A 17,075-nucleotide genomic window follows, 5' to 3' on the forward strand; every position below is an offset into this window, starting at 1 on the left:
GGAGAAAAAGTAGGGAGAATTAGTAGAAGTATGAGTAAAGAGGGAAAGGAGGAAAGGAAGGAAGGAAGAAAGAAGCAAAGAAGGAAAGAAAGGAGGGAGGGAGGGAGGGAGGAAGGAAGGAAGGAGGGAAAGAAGGAAAAAAAGACAGAAAGAAAGATGATACAGTAAAAATAAAATAAAGTATAATATAGTTATTGAATTAAAAAATATTTAGGAAAAAAAAAAAAGGGACGGATAGAACCTTAGGACAGATGTTGGAAGCAAAGCTATACAGAGAAAATCTTACACAGAAGCATACACATACACCTTCACAAAAAGAGGTAAAGGGGGAAAAATCATAAATCCTGCTCCCTGAGACCACCTCCTCAATTTGGGGTGATTCGTTGTCTAAAGGAGGGAGGGAAGGAAGGAAAGAAAGAAAGAACGAAGGTAAAGTATAATAAAGTTATTACAATTAAACTTAATTATTAAGAAAAAGAATTTTTAAAAAAAAGTCATGGACGGATAGAGCCCTAGGACAAATGGTGGAAGCTAGAGTATACAGACTAGATGTCACACAGAAGCATACACGTACACATTCACAAAAAGAGGAAAAGGGAAAAAAATCATAGATCTCGCTCCTAAATTCCACCTCTTCAATTTGGGATCATTCCTTGTCTATTCAGGTATTCCACAGATGCAGGGTATATCAAGTTGATTGTGGAGCTTTAATCCGCTGCTTCTGTGGCTGCTGGGAGAGATTTCCCTTTCTCTTCTTTGTTCTCACAGCTCACAGGAGCCCAGCTTTGGATTTGGCCCTGCCTCTGCGTGTAGGTCGCTGGAGGGCGTCTGTTTTTTCGCTCAGACAGGACGGGGTTAAAGGAGCCGCTGATTCGGGGCCTCCGGCTCACTCTGGCCGGGGGTTGGGGGATGGGGGAAGGAGGGGCACTGCGTGCGGGGCTGGCCTGCGGCGGCAGAGGCAGCGTGACGTTGCGGCAGAGGCCGGCGTGACGTTGCACCAGCCTGAGGCCCGCCGTGCGCTGTCCCGGGGAAGTTGTCCCTGGATCCCGGGAACCTGGCAGTGGCGGGCTGCACAGGCTCCGCGGAAGAGGGGTGTGGAGAGTGACCTGTGCTCGCACACAGGCCCCTTGGTGGCGGCAGCAGCAGCCTTAGCGTCTCCCGCCCGTCTCTGGGGTCCGCGGTTTTAGCCGCGGCTCGCGCCCGTCTCGGGGGCTCGCGCCCTCAGCCGCGGCTCGCGCCCGTCTCTGGGGTTCGCGCTTTTAGCCGCGGCTCGCGCCCGTCTCTGGAGTTCCTTTAAGCAGCGCTCTTAAACCCCTCTCCTCGCGCACCAGGAGACAAAGAGGGAAGAAAAAGTCTCTCGCCTCTTCGGCCGGTGCAGGCTTTTCCCCGAACTCCCTCCTGGCTAGTCGTGGTGCACTAACCCCTTCATGCTATGTTCAAGCCGCCAACCCCAGTCCTCTCCCTGAGCTCCGTCCAAAACCAAAACCCGAGCCTCAGCTCGCAGCCCCGCCCGCCCCAGTGGGTGAGCAGCAAGCCTCTCGGGTTGGTGAGTGCTGGTCGGCACCGATCGTCTGTGCAGGAATCTCCCCGCTTTGCCCTCCGCACCCGTCGCTGTGCACTACTCCGCGGTCCCGAAACTCCCCCCTCTGCCTCCCGCAGTCTCCGCCCGCGGAGGGGCTTCCTAGTGTGTGGAAACTTTTCCTCCTTCACAGCTCCCTCCCACTGGTGCAGGTGCCGTCCTTATTCTTTTGTCTCTGCTTTTTCTTTTGCCCTACCCAGTTACGTGGGGAGTTTCTTGCCTTTTGGGAGGTCTGAGGTCTTCTGCCAGCCTTCAGTAGGAGTTCTGTAGGAGTTGTTCCACGTGTGGATGTATTTCTGGTGTATCCGTGGGGAGGAAGGCGATCTCCGCGTCTTACTCTTCCGCCATCTTCCAAACTCCCTTATCTCTATTTTTTGATGTTCCATATAATAGAAATTGCCAGTAGTTCACACATGGGCTCAAGGTGTTTTAAAAGAAAATGGGGTTAGAGTTGAGTGGGGGAGGTCTACAATTCCTTATCCAAAACTCTTAGGAGCAGATGTATTTTAGTATTCAAAAAATTTTATAAAATGTATTAAATATGACATTGTTAAAGGAAAAAATCATTCATGACACTTGTTAAGAATAAGGCAGACTTTATTCGGGGGATCACTATAATGGAATTTTGTAGTAGGGGAGAGATCAGCTCAACTCTGAATACAACAAGGCAAGTGGAGATTTATAGCCAAGGAGCATGGTCAGGGTTAGTTGATAGAAAATTACTAAGAGGTAGGGTAATTCTTTGCTAAACTGACCTAACAGGGTTTCTGTTGAAGGCAGGCTGGAGTGATAAGATATTGAGGGTGGGGAATGAGGAATTTGACCAGCTATCAAGGGTGGGGAATTACTCAGCAGGACTCTTGCTAAAACTGAACTAAATGGGCCCAGGACAGAGCCCATTTAGTTCAAGGTCAAGGACTAGTCAGAGGACTCAGAGGAGTCTGACTCAAGTTTGGTTAAAGGCGAGAGTCTTTGTCCACTAACACCCCCAGTAGGGTTTGGTGCAGAATCTCTAAATCAAACATCGTAATACTTCTGCAGCAAGACATGAATATTCACACTAAGTAGGTTAAGTGAAGATTATAAATGGTATTACTTCGGTTCAGAGAAGTTATGAAAAATCTTCTCTGTTTTCAGAGCACTGTGATTTAGGAATTGTGGACTGTATAACCAAGCGTGTGTTAGGTGGGTCACAGCATAAGCAGCTTGGCAGCTTGATCTCAACCCTCTGTGACTCAATGCATGGAAATTAATCGCACAGCCTTCTGCAGGCATTTGAGTTTGTGGTCTCTGTATCCGTAACCATTTTAAATTCTTTTAAAACTACTGAATAATTTCCTTATTTACCTGTTGTTTCCCTAGTAACTAACTCATTGAGAAATGATTTATTTTTAAAGTCTTAACACAGGAACTTCTCTGCCTATTAACAGTGTTTCCCTCTCTCCTTAGATGAAGATGAAGAAAGTGATGAATCAAGTGAAGAAGAATCCAGCTTGGAGAGTGATGAGGATGAGTCTGGATCTGAAGATGAGGTTTTTGATGATTCTATCTGCCCAACAAGTAAGTGGGATAAAACCATGCATTCTCTGTTACGTGTGACTATGGATTGATAATACCAAAAATTCCCTTTTTTTGGTTTCTCGATTGTCTCATAATGATGTTTAAGGAAAGGATGGCTTAATATGTATGAAGTATAGTCTAATGGATACTCTTTGGGGCTCTCTGGACAATTAATTTTCTGTTTCTTGAGGCAGCTACTTATGAGTACCCAATTAAATAATCTGCAGACAATCTCTAGTTGATTCAGAGTCATAAATTATGCAGAAAGTTTCATTTTATAGAGAAACAGAAGATTTATATATAAAAATATATATTTAAGTATATTTTTATAAAGCTCTTCCTTTTTGCCAAACCATTCAGTTTTCATATTTCAAACCTGTTTTGTAAGGGCAATTTTTACATTTCCTGGAGATGCTTGGCAACTTATATTCACTGTTTTCACTGGTGAAACCAGTCTGAAATATTCTTACAGTCCAATATTCTTATAGTCCAGACCAATATTCTTACCGGCTCAATACATGAATGGCTCAGTAGGAAAACTATTTCTTCTTGATCTGAAATTATTTTCCTAGGTATTTCATATCAATTATAAATCATATTTTAAAGTCAAATAAAGTTTAAATCTTGTTTTGATTTTGAAAATAAAAATCTTCTTAAAATCATATTTATGAGTGGAAGAAAGCTAGAAAATCTTGTAGTGCAACTTGTTATTTTATAGCAGGATTAAACGGCTTGAACAAAGACTCACAGTTGGTTTAGTGGTAGAACTTGGGATGGAGCTATGGTTCCTAAATTCCATTGTAGTGATCCATTATATTTTCACATTCTTTATCAATTACTCAGTGGATAAATGTGGCTGTCAGTGTGATATAGTGGAAATTAATACAGAGGTACTGTACTTGAATCCCATTCTGTCACATATCAGCTGTGTGACCTCTCTGAGGCTTATGGTGGTCGGGTGGTCGTGACCTATAAAATGGGAACAACAGTCTCTACCTTGCAGGGCCTGTGAGCCTTGAATGAGATAAGGTACATAAAGGACCCAGCACCAAGCCTGGCTCAGAGCACTGCTCAGAACATCAATACTAGTATCATAACCACTATCATGATTATTAATACCATTAATAATTTCTACCCAGAATAATTTCTACCTGGAGCCCTAAGTATGATGGAACCTTGCTGGAGTAGATGGACATTAATAATTCTGAAGCTCCAAAGTCCACACTTACTGTATTACTACATTCCCTAACAAATGGGGCTGCTTTACTGTTTTGACTGTCTTTTCAGATTGTGATAAGGGTCTCTTTGAACTGGCCCTTCAACTTCGAGAGAAAAGGCTGGACATTGAAGAGGCCTTAGTTGAAGAAAAGAAAATGATCGATAACCTCAGAAAGGAATATGATACATTGTCCAAAAAAGTATGTTGGTCTGCCCTTCTCAGGTCTGTTCATCCTCTCCCAACAAGCTACATCTCCTTGCAGCTATAATATTGCTATTTCATAGCAATGGCATGAGTTAGGACTTCTTGTAAGAGAACAGACATTTCCCATGTTATATCCATTTACAGTTGTGGTTGAGGGGCCATTGCTCTTTTAATGACTGGGACTTTCTTTATCTAAATCACTGGCCTCCAAACTTTTTTGATTACATACTTCTATAAGTAAAAAAATTGTGGAGCACATATTCCCACAATAAATGTCTATTTATTTATAAATTATATACATGAACTATTGTACTAATATATTTTATGTATTATGAAACATTTGCAAAAACAGAAATTAACAAGAATAAGATAAAAGTACATAGAAATTGAAACTTCTTTCCGGACCCCAGTAGATGACTTTGACACTCTGGGGTGTATGCATTCCATGTGGGAGCCACTAAGCTAAACTTCTGGGACAATTATAGTGAGTTTTCTGCTGTATCCGCTCAGCTTCCCTCTTAGGTACTCCTTCCTAGAGCAGCATCACTTGACTCATATTCAGAAATATTTTTGATAGATTGCTTCCCCTCTTGAACAAGGAAATGATTTGGAAAACTTTCTAGTATTTTAGGAGATGAAGCTATGTGCTTTAGAAATACTGTAGTTAGTAGTTTCATGACTTTAAAGGGCTTTTTTCTCTAGTTTATTGATGTCATTATGACCAAATGAGATTTGCACCATCCTGACAAAGACATTCCAGGCTGAGAGATGCTTTTACTGCAGAAAACAAAAGGGAGATGGGGACAAGTCTTCTGAGTTTTCATTAACAAAACCTATACAACTCTGGGGTCATTGGAACAATTGAAAAGGTGGTGTGGATCATGACTTAGCAGGAAGAGAATAATACATATTGCTGGGCTGCAGACTGGGATCGTCCGTTTAATCACAGCCCAACAAAGCAGATCCAGCTCATGCTTTTGCTTCCTCCCAGAAAGGCTTCATTTACCACCTCGGGAATATATTCAGTGAATCTTTTCAGCATCTCACACATGGGGCTTTCCACAGGTCAAGATTGTGGCAACTAACCTGAACATGGCCGAGGAGGCCCTGGAGGCTTATCAACGTGAGAAGCAGCAGCGGTTGAATGAACTGCTGGTTGTGATTCCTCTCAAGCTCCACCAGGTGACGGGTCTGAGAGGTTGCCCCACCCTGTCTGAGCAGGAAAGCCATATGACACTCAGGCTTTTCCAGAGAAAAATTCATGGGCCACTAGGGGGCAGAAGTGCAGTCCTTGGCTGAGAAATCTACCTGTAGAATGACACCCCAACTTTTCTTACCCCTTCTGAGATTGTTATAAAAGCATAATATGAAAACATGTATATTTCCCTGTGGTCCGTTATCACTTTGAAAGTTGAATCATTTCAAGTCTGAAGAAATGAGAAGCCTATGACTTAAAGGAATGGCTTGGAGGTTGAAATGTTGGCTCTTGGACACATGTCACTTTTCACACCATCTTTAAGTAGACATGAACTAACGATGCAAGAAGTAGCTTCGCTTAGTCTCTACTTGTTAATGAGGGAGGTTAAGATAAAAGGAAAATATTCTTTCTCTTTTTTCCCTCTCTTTGTTCATCTCTATATCCTGCTCAAACTACAACTTACATTAAAATGCAGAGATCGTATCAGCGAAGTACCATGTTTTGTCACGTAAATAGAGAAAGCTGTATGTTAGGAGAAAAACCTAAGATCAGCCTTACATACATCGTGTTTAACCTGACCCAAACAGGATTAGCGATCTGTAGCAATTTGCCTAATATGCCAACCCTGAAGTGTCCGTTCCATCCTTATGCAGTAGATATCAAGCATGGTTTTTTTGGAAAGAAGTGCTGTCCCAGAGGGACATAATGTGACTTCTATTTGAAAGTGGCTTCCTGCTTTTACCTTACTCAGTGGTGACAAGGGACAGAGAAAGAAGTGTTTCCCTTATGCTTTCCGTGACCTTCAGTTTAGCTTGATCTTTGTCTGTTTTGATTTCTGTTTTGTTTTGCTTTTGTAGATAGAGTATGTGGTATTCGGAGAAATACCTAGTGATCTTTCTGGAACTTTGGTCTTTTCGAACCACTCCTTGGGACGACTGCAAGAACGAATTGTCCAGCTCCACGAGGAAAATTCCCAGCAGCAAAAACTTAACAAAGATTGCCGGGAACGGCGTAAACAGCTCATCCGAGAAAAGAGAGAGATGGCCAAAACTATACAGAGTGAGTATTAAGCCCGTGGCTTATTTAGTAATATTTATTGATTAGAGAGGGAACTGTCAAGTGACCATCTCCAACTTTGAAAACAGTAGGTCATCACAGATCAGAACCACTGAGAGGAAATAACACCTTCCCGTCTTCCCACTTACTCTCTCTCCTGATTCTATCAAAAGCTCATTCTCCTGTTTTAAAAGGATAAATATTTTGTCACAGAAACAGTTTCTCGCAATTTCTAAAGGTTTTATGTATAATAAATTATAGAATAATACAGCAATATCCCTTGTACCCACTAGCAAGCTTAAGAAATAAGCATTGAAGATACAACTGAAGGCCCTTCTCCTTATAATACTGTTCTGCTCTCTCCTTCCCCAGAATCAACCACCAGGCACGTCTGTATGCATATGGATGTATCCACACACAGTATACAAAGTGCCTTTGTATGTTTTTAACTGTAATATAATATTATTCCTATCATTTTGCAGTTCACTTTATTAAACCAGTTTTTGAGAGTAATCCCGTATTGCTACAGATAATTACTCATTTTAACTGGTACTACAATATTCCATTGTAGGACTGTAAAAGAGTTTTTCTTCAGTCTCCTGTTGATGGATATTTAGGGTACTTGTAACTTTTCATGATTACAGACAGTGTTAAAGTGAACCTTCTTGTACATGTCTCCCTGTGCATGTGTGGAAGGAGGTGAGTCCCCAGGACTGGGGGCTCTGGGTGAGAGGCGGGTGTGTGCATTTTCCATTCTCCTGGGTATTGTCAAGTTGCCCTCCAAAGTGGCTGTACCCTTTTCTCTCCCTTGGCAGTGTGAGAATTTCCTGGGCTCCATAGTCTAATCAACACTTAATACTGCTAGACTTTCATATTTCTGCCAACCTTGTAGATGTTAAAACTGTATTTCACTGTTTCCTGAAGTCCTTGAGGTTGAATGTCTTCACATAGCTTATTTGCTGTGTATTTGTGTTTCCTTTTCTTGCCTGTCATACACTTTGCCCATTTTAAAAAATTTTATTGATTGTAGGGAGTTTTTTCCTACATTTTATGTCTTTCTTTGTCCATTACATTCACTTCGAATCTTTTCTAATGTGTCTCGCCTTTTTACTTTATTTACTGTATCTTTTTGGGATACAGACATTTAAAAATCTCAATATAATTAATTTTATCAATCTATTTATAGTTTGTTCATTGTGTGTGTGTGTGTGTGTGTGTGTCTTAAGAAATCCTTTCCTATTTTGAGGTCACAAAGATATTTTTCTATCGTTTCTTCTATTTGTAGTGTTCCTCACATTTACGTTCTTAATTCAGATGGAATTGAGGTGTATAGTATAAGATGTATGGAGTAAAGACAATTCTTTTAAAATACCTTTTGAATGTTTGATATATGGAACATATGTGTAAGTGATGAAGTATTCCAACTTTAATAATAATATTACCAATACTATAATAGCATCTACCTTAATGCCACAGACCTGTACACTTTAAAGATTAAAATGATACATTTTGTTATGTGTATTTTACCACAACTGAATAATATTTTTTAAAAGAAAATTTGAAAAAGAAAAATGGGAAGAATATAGCGGTCAGTCAATCCAAGTTGCTTGGATTTGTAGAGGTCAGTTTCTAATGAGTGATGATGGTTCTACCCTCATGGGTGGCTGGATTATAAAATTTTAAAATACATGTTAAGACTCTATGTTTGAATAACACTTATTTGAGACATAGAGTTTTCTCACGTATAAACCTTGAGGGCCCAATGTTTCTCACGTACTTCACATTCCTTTGGCTTCTGTAGCCTGTGAATGTTGTTTATATTTGGAAATACTATTTGTCAAACCAAGGAACAAACTAGTATGAAAATGAGGAAAGAAGCTTATTTCCATCTGAGTAACCTCACAGTCTGGAAAAATGTGTGAAGAAGATGAAATGAAGTATTCACATTTCTGGAATGTTAGTTGAAATTTAAAAAAAAAAAAGTCCCATGTGGTTCAAGTTTTATTCAGTGACTTTGAGTTCTTCTCCTACCCCCGATCCATTTTCTGAAAGCAAGTTGTGAGTCTGGTTAAAGACTGATCTCCTAATTCAGAAGGTGAAGCTAGGAGTGGTTCCTTTACTGTATCTCAAAGAACAAATGCTTACCAGTGGTGAGAAACACCACAGTCACTCACTGTTGCCTGCCTCCATCCCTAGACCCAATGGGGAAGAAGAGGAGAGTCTAGAACATGGGGTGGGGAGGTAAGTTCTCTCCTTTTCAAGGAGAGCACAGCTTGCAGCCATGGGGACAGAGGATGGGGAGTGTTCCAGAAGGCTTTATGTGCCCAGGGAACACTAGCTGGCCTGAGTCAGGAGAAGGGTGTTGTTAGGCTGGCTCCACAGTGGGAAGGGCAAGGACCAGAGTCCGTGTCCTAGTACATGAGGCTGCCTTGGGAGAGGGCACCCTGTTATATGGGGCTAGCTGGGGGAAGTCAAGGTTCTTACTGAGGGAGGCCAAGCGGGCAGCCACAGGCTAGCCACACATGTGCCAATAACCCAGTCATTTCATTTGCATCACTGAGTATCATGGCCACCGCATGACACAAGTCCATGGGGTGCCACTCACGTAGAATAGAAATGAATAACCCTCCCTGGATTGTGCAGAATGGCAGCCATGCTGATTATACCATTATCATTCAGCCATAACGATTATATCTGAATACAAATTCCTGTATTGTAACAGAATTGCATCATCTTGTTATACCTTAGGGCCTTCAGACTTCACTTAGGGGACTCTGGTGACTGAGAAAATCTTGTTACAAGATTATACTTTCTTGGGGAGCTCAGACTCCACAAATGGAATTTTCTCCAGGTTTTCCAGTGTTCACATGTTGAGGAAACACAGTAAACAAAAGTAAAACATATTGCATGTTAGATGGAGAGGATTGTTAAGAAGAAGAAATTAGAAAGGGACTGGGAAAGAGTGCTGAGGTCCATAGGAAGCCAGGGAAGAGCTCCCTGGAAAGGTGATATACTTACTAAGATGTGGTTTTTCCCTGGTTAGGGGACAAATTACATTTGGTTACACCTTCAGAAATGGGTGTTTTGGAAATGAGTCTTTCACCAGTCTCACAACTTGTTTTCAGAAAATGGGCTGTGTGGAGTGAATCACGTGGCTATTCGGGAAGAGAATTCCAGACAATTCCATACGAGGATATCCAAGTGAGCCTGGAATGTTTGTGAAGGTTGAGAAAAAGATGTCTGGAGTGAATGAGGAGAGAGGTGTGGGAAAGGAGGTGGGAGAGACAAAAATAGGGGCAGGGCAGGACAGGTAGGACCTTGTGAACCACTGCAAGGATTTTAATATTTTTACTTGGAATAAGATGGAAACTTCTGTTCAGTGACTGTTCTGTTCTCAACACCAGATGTTATAGAGATCAGTAATAAAAAATTAAAAACTGAAGGCTTCATAATCCCATTTGGGCCCATGAATCATCTGAGGAGGGGCAGCTCAGAAGGTGTAGCCAGTTGGGAAAGATGAGTCCCTTTTACACAGGAATTTGATGTAGATGAAAAGACAATAGAGCAATGTGCATTCTAGGAAAGTAGTAGGTGAAAAGTCACAGAGGAAAACCCAACTGGTAACGTAAACTCTTATCATCTTCTTGCAAAAGCTGTTCCTTAGAATGGTAGTGGTATTGGTATTATTCATTTAGTAACAGTGGGATCTGGTGAACAACCTGACAGTGACTGTCTTCTTTCAGAAATGGAAGAAACAGTCAGTCAACTAATGGTCAGCAAGTTTGGCCGTGTGATCAACCTAGAAGCCCTTCAGACACTTTCTGTGAATACAACACTTGAAGAACTAAAGATCAAGAAACTTCGAAAGGAGCTATCAAACGCAAAGGAAATGAAGATGTGGGAGGTTAGGATGAGAGGGCAGGTGATCCACTGGGTGGAGGCAAGAACTCCTGGTGAGCTTTCAGTGGTTCCTGCGAAGCATCTGTACACCTGGAGACACGTGTGTGAGCCCCACTTGGTTCCTCCATGATCTTAAGCCTGTCTCGGCTTTCTTACCATTTACTTAGTTGAGCCACTGGTCTATCTTGGGATGAAAGCACTAGCATTGGGTCTGGGATCCAGGATTCATGTAAATACGATGGCAAAATCGCATGAAAGATTACAGAGAGATTCTACTCTGAGGTCTGCATTAATGTATAAACTTTCTAATAGTGTTAGACATGAACTGCTATACTCTGAGGACCTAATTGTATTATTCTACATAGCTTTCTTTTGATGCTATTTCCATTCTGGAAATTAGAAAAACATCTCTGAGTAATACATTTTATAACAAGGTATATACTATTTAGCTGGTAGGGTCTTAGAAGGTATTAAATGCCTACACTGTTCCCAGAGCCATGAGATGAGGCAGTACCCCAGTTACAGCCTGATTCAGAGACAGGAACTTTTACAAAGATTTTATAAGCCCACAAATAAGTATGGCTTCTCCAGTTTTCTGTCTTCACAGTACATAGGGAAGGAGGAGAGGTTCCTAGTGCTCCCTCTTTTTTTAAAAATATTTATTTATTTTCCTTATTATTTTTTTTGGCTGCCTCAGGTCTTAGTTGCGGCACACGGGGTCTTTGTTGAGGCATGCGGGATTTTTTTGTGACGGCGCAAGGTCTGCTCGGGTTTTCTCTCTCTCTAGTTGTGGCGCGCTGGGCTCCAGGGCACATGGGCTCTGTAGTTTGATGCGCGTGGGCTCTAGTTGATGCGCGCAAACTCAATTGTTGTGGTGCGTGGGCTTAGTTGCCCCATGGCATGTGGGATTGAACCTGTGTCCCCTGCACTGGAAGGTGGATTCTTTACCACTGGACCACCAGGGAAGTCCCTCCTAGTGCTATCTTGTCTCATCTTATCGAAGATTTGCCACTGTACCGTGAAGAAACAAATTACTTCAGTGTTCGTGTGAGTGGGATGGTCCCTATCAGGGTAGTGCTGGGGATAATACGCGCTATCTAAAATAATTTGTTGGAGTAGTAGGAGAACAAAGGAAAGCCACTGGCAGATGTGTGGCCATTCAAGCGGGTCACCTTGAGGATCCTGGGCCAAGACTGGGGGAAAAAGCAATACAGGAACATTTCCTGCTTAAAGGATCATTGTCCCTTTTAATGAATGAATACCATCACTCAGTATGCACCCTAATGTCATTGCTCAACAATGGAGTGATGTCTATCTTATTTTTACCTACTTTCATCCTGCTTTCATTCTTCTTTAATCAAACCAGACCCAGTGCACTTGCTTCTGGTATTATTGGCTTATTGTATTTTTCTATGTGCACATCACTCCATTTGCCTGGTGGTTTTGATCAAATCATTCATTTTTCTCTGCTTCCTCACTCACTTAATCCATTTTGCATCTTTCTGCCCCGGTAGGAAAAGATTGCTCAAGTGCGACGGGAATTGATGATGAAGACAAAAGAACACACCAAAAAACTTCATCAGATGAATGATTTATGCACTGAAAAGAAGAAACTTGATTCTCAGTTGAATATTCTACAGAACCAGCAGGTATGTTCCTTTTCTTCAGACCTTTTGTCAGAATTGGGGATGTTCTATAAAGGGAATATCAAGTGCTGGCTTTTAAACAAACCTTGATCTTGGACGTTTCTGGCCCACTTGGGTCCCTGAGGACAGAGTTGATACCGTCTACATTACAATGAGCCTGAGGGACTAGCTTTACTGTATGCCTACTGGGTACCATGAATTCATACGAGTACTAATTAAGGGATTTGCCTTGGCCCTTGGAGAGGTAAGGTTACTTAGGTATAAATGATGACGTCAACATGCTCCCTGAATTTGGTGTCAAACATCCATTTCCAATACAGGTTTACTTCCTTTGACCTAAAGGGGGCCTCCTGAATTATGGGAGGCCACATGTTACTTATTAAAACACTTGTTACTTTTTAGGGCTTTCAACTTGCTTTTATGTAATATTTATTGAGGCTAACCTAGTAGAACTTAATACAGCATGTGGTAGATAATACTTATTTATAAAGTTTCACCCTATTTAAGCCTTGCCTTCTAGGGACATAACACATGTATGGCATATTCCGAACTACGTGCTATAATCTTTTAATAGTACCTGCAAAAATGCTGTTTTTTTTTTTTCTCTCAGTTTTCTTTACGCGCCCAGGAAATGTTCTAAGCCAGGGGTTCTCAAAGTGTGGTTCCCCCAGATCTACAGAATCAGAGGCTCTGGGGGGAGGGGTCCAGCAATCCAGAACAAGCCTTCCAGGTGATTCTGCTGCGTGCTAGAGCTGAAGAATTGCCCCTAGGTTCTTCAGAACCAATTTTTTTTTGTGGGGGGGGTTCCATATATATGTGTTAACATATGGTATTTGTTTTTCTCTTTCTGACTTACTTCACTCTGTAGGACAGACTCTAGGTCCATTGACCTCACTATAGATAAGTCAGTTTCGTTCCTTTTTATGGCTGAGTAATATTCCATTGTATAAATGTGCCACATCTTCTTTATCCATTCATCTGCTGATAGACACTTAGGTTGCTTCCACGTCCCGGCTATTGTAAATAGAGCTGCAGTGAACGGGAAGTTTGTTTTTAAACTGAGGGCTCTCTGCCTCCCAAGCTGACTCCATAGCTATTACTCTTACAACAATCTAGGCATGGATGGCAAGGACTAAGATGGCAAGGACAAAAAACCAACGATCAAAGGCATTTCAAAGTAAGAAGAGCCAAAATTGTTTGGATATGGTAAAGAGAAAATGAGGGAAAAGCTAAGGTGACTTCAGAGTGACCATCTGGACTGACTGGGCATGAGGGGCCGTGGCATTTAGCTACAAGTAACCAAAAGCCCCACTTTTGGAGAGTAGCTTGAACAAATAGGGGTGCTTTTCCTCACTTAACAAGAAGTCTGCAGGAGATGACTGAGGGGTTTTAGTTTAGTGGAGCTGTGATGTCAGGGCCAGTATCTCTGTGACTCTCTCAGTGGCTGAAGTTTCCTTCAGAGTCACAGACAGCTGCCCCAGCTCTGTGGTTGCTGCGCAAATGCCAGACTCTTGTGCCCCTTTCATTAAGAAAGCAAATGTTTTCTGCTACATCTACTTAGCCACTCCCAGCTGGAAAAGAAAGTGGCTAAGGTTAGTGTTTAGTTTTCACAGCCCCTGAAGTGAAGGTGGGCAAGGGAGAAGAGGCAAGAAGGTACTGGGTAATGACAACCCCTACTTATGAGGAAGGGCTGCCATAGTAAGTGGGGTAACAGACAAATCATGGGCTTTTGGCTGCAGGTAACCTGGTTCTCATCCTGCTTCCAGTCCTTATTATTATAGTGACTTGGGCCAGTTCATAAGCCTGTCAGTTTCTGTATCTTTAAAATTGCAATAACACCACCTGGTTCTGCGTTGTGAGGATCTCATGAGGTCGCAGACATAAAGCACCTGGCACAGAGAAGATAACTAGGTGTTACGTCCCTTCCTTTAATGCACGTTCAGATTTATTGAGCATCTACTTATGTAACAAGTTCTAGGGTGGATGCTGGGTAGAGTGGTGAGATCCAGGCATATTGGGCTCTTATTTCTAAGGCACAGGATCTAGCAAGAAAGATAACAAGCACTTAGGTCAAACCGTAGGAAACTGCTACTTTTTAGGTTAAAAAATGGTCACATGTCACAAATTTCAAATGGTTCAGTCTAATAACTACAGTGATGAGTGATGGATGATTTGACAGAACGTAGAGCAGGAATCCTAACCTAGCCCATGGGGTGAAGAAATTCTCCCTAAAAATGATGTCTGAAACATGAGCAGGAACTGGCTGGGCAGGGGAAGAAATCAGATGAGGGAATAAAGATTTCTTTTTTGGAAAACAAGATATGGGCTGTATAGGAAAAGGAGGTATCTGGACTTTTAGAATTCCAGCGATGAGCCCTGTAGGGTATGAGTGACTGATAGCTAGCTTAATGAGTTACCCTCTAAAGGGGATTTGCATTTTAAGAGTTGCCTTATTAGCTCAAAGGGACACCTTTCCAATGGTAGGATTTCAGTGGAGGACTTGAAGGCTTCTTAAAATCAGAAGTGATGACTATTTAAGTCAGGCACACCTAAAAGACAAATTAAGACAGGGGCGTTTCCATAGTCCAAATGGTGCTTAAAGCAGGGAGGTGTTTTCTCTCAACAGGGCAATGCCTTCCAGGGCCCCCGGAAAGCAGATATTGTGGCAAGAGAGAAGGTCACTGAATTGATCCAAGTCCAGGCCAAAAGGATTCTGGCCTTAAAGGAAGAGGTTGCTCTTTTGCGTAAGAAAGGTGGCCTTGTTCTCCCCCCGATTCACTCTCCACAAGAGAATGAATGAAGCCCGTGGGCCTTAAGTTTGCTTTTTTCTCAAATCCAGCCAAGATTTCTGACACTTAATTCAACAGAAGTTGTGTTTCCTTGTCCCCTGCAACAATCCTACTGTTTTAAAGTGAACTTATCTGAAAGTCTAAAACCACATCCAGTCATGTAGTTTTAACAATTTCCCCCCAACTGCTTATCCTAAAACTGACTACAGCACCCAACAGCTACTTATTATTGAACTGAACCAATGCAGACGTGTTTGCAACCAACTGGGTCGAATATGAAGTCTTAGGAGGCTGTTACCTCAAATCGCCAGAAACCATCGGTAATATGTCCTGTTTTAGGAAATTTGTTTTTTGGTTATCTGAATTCTTAGCCATTAGCAAGAAAATCAATCATTCAGCAAACCATGAGAAGACTTCCTTTTCTTGGTCGTTGGATCCTTGGAAAATAAACTTTGATGTTATCAGGTATTCTCTGAGAGGGCACAAGAGAACAAAAACTATTTTGCCAACAATATCTGAGAAAAAGAAATGCAACTTAGAATTTTGACATTGTTAACTTCATAAAGCAGTTATTTGAGGGGTCGGGATTCAGGAAATGCAGACAGAAAGAGCAGAGCAGTTTGCTTTAGACTGGCATAAAGCAAAAAAATAAACAGCTTCCTGAATCACCCATAGTTTCAGCAACCTCCTCAGCTCTGGGTGGAGCAGAGAAGTGTGTTTTGCAAAATGGTTAAGAAGGAGGCTCTTCTCTGAAGGTGTCTGCAACTCTACCAGTATTCTAAGCATTTCCTATAGTTTCTCATGTCCTGTGCCATTTTCTTTCTGTTTCTACTTGAGTCATTTGCTGGTTTTGATATAGATCAGGAAGTAATGAAATAGATCCCAGCACTGAGAGATCAACTCTAATAATCACTTTTGATTGTACATAACATTTAAACTAATCTGGGAGTATTCCTTTGGTTTGGGGCTAAGTAGTCAGTGGAATTCATCTAAGAATGATTTCACTGATATTTGGATTCCTGTTAGTAACAGAACATAGCACTTTAAATTCCGTGCTCTGTGGGTCCATTTTAATGAGCTACTCCCTTGAGGCCATCCCAGAATATGAACTGGTTACCGAAAAGGAAAGGTAAAGGCGGCAATGTTGCACCAATGTAGAAAGTGACCTCAGCAAGGTCAAGTTTTCGTAACCTGTCTAGCCTGCTGATCTGCCCCCCAAAATTATAGACAGGACTTGGGGTCTTTTGTATGTTGGAATATATATATGTTACAGGGGGCCACTTGGCCTATTGTGTCTCTAAGATCCTTTCATACTCCTATTTGAGAGGTCCAAATAGCTTACTGTTTGTGCCTATCAATCACCACAGAGCTCTGATGTAGCAGCTTTTCTACTGGAGAGCACCCTTTATCACATTCTCTGCTGTACACCCTAAACTATGTGTGCCCTTCAAGCATTTCAAAAAAATGTGCTAGTCACAGTTCTGAGTGTTTTACCTACTTATTTATTCCTGCATAAAAAATTACCCCCAAACATAGCTTAAAACAACATTATCTCACCCAGTTTCTGAGGGTCAGGAAGCTGGGAGCTACTTAGCTGGGTGTTTCCAGCTCGGGTCTCTTACGAGGTTGTAGTCAAGCTGTGAGCTGGGGCCGCGTCCATCTGAAGCTTGGCTGCAGCAGGAAGGGCTACCACCAAACTTACGTAACTGGCTGGCTACGACCTTGAGCGACCGCCTGGATACAGTGGGTGGTCCCGGAGGAGACACTATCCCCTTGTTGTGGTGAGAGGTAGGGTAAAAGTTACATTATTTTCCTGGGCCTCATTATCAGACAAATGAGAGATCTGGATAAGCTCTGAGGCTTCTTCCTATTCTAAATCCTGTGATTCTAATTGCAGCAAGAATGAACTTAGCCTATGGAAGAG

The 17,075-nt window shown here is 41.9% G+C and overlaps 1 protein-coding gene across 1 annotated transcript in view; it reads left to right on the forward strand.

Annotated features, from left to right (window-relative positions):
- CFAP44 (cilia and flagella associated protein 44) overlaps positions 1-15,162 on the forward strand; it is a 144,802-nt gene extending 129,640 nt beyond the window's left edge. Inside the window, exons 28-34 of the mRNA XM_065875861.1 lie at positions 3,029-3,139; positions 4,427-4,557; positions 5,628-5,744; positions 6,618-6,819; positions 10,560-10,720; positions 12,231-12,365; positions 14,989-15,162. Coding sequence (XP_065731933.1) covers positions 3,029-3,139; positions 4,427-4,557; positions 5,628-5,744; positions 6,618-6,819; positions 10,560-10,720; positions 12,231-12,365; positions 14,989-15,162 — 1,031 coding nt within the window. The remainder of the gene's footprint in view (positions 1-3,028; positions 3,140-4,426; positions 4,558-5,627; positions 5,745-6,617; positions 6,820-10,559; positions 10,721-12,230; positions 12,366-14,988) is intronic.
- Positions 15,163-17,075: the final 1,913 nt, after the last annotated feature.

Source organism: Phocoena phocoena, chromosome 4 (genome assembly GCF_963924675.1).
Source record: "Phocoena phocoena chromosome 4, mPhoPho1.1, whole genome shotgun sequence".
NCBI lineage: Eukaryota > Metazoa > Chordata > Mammalia > Artiodactyla > Phocoenidae > Phocoena > Phocoena phocoena.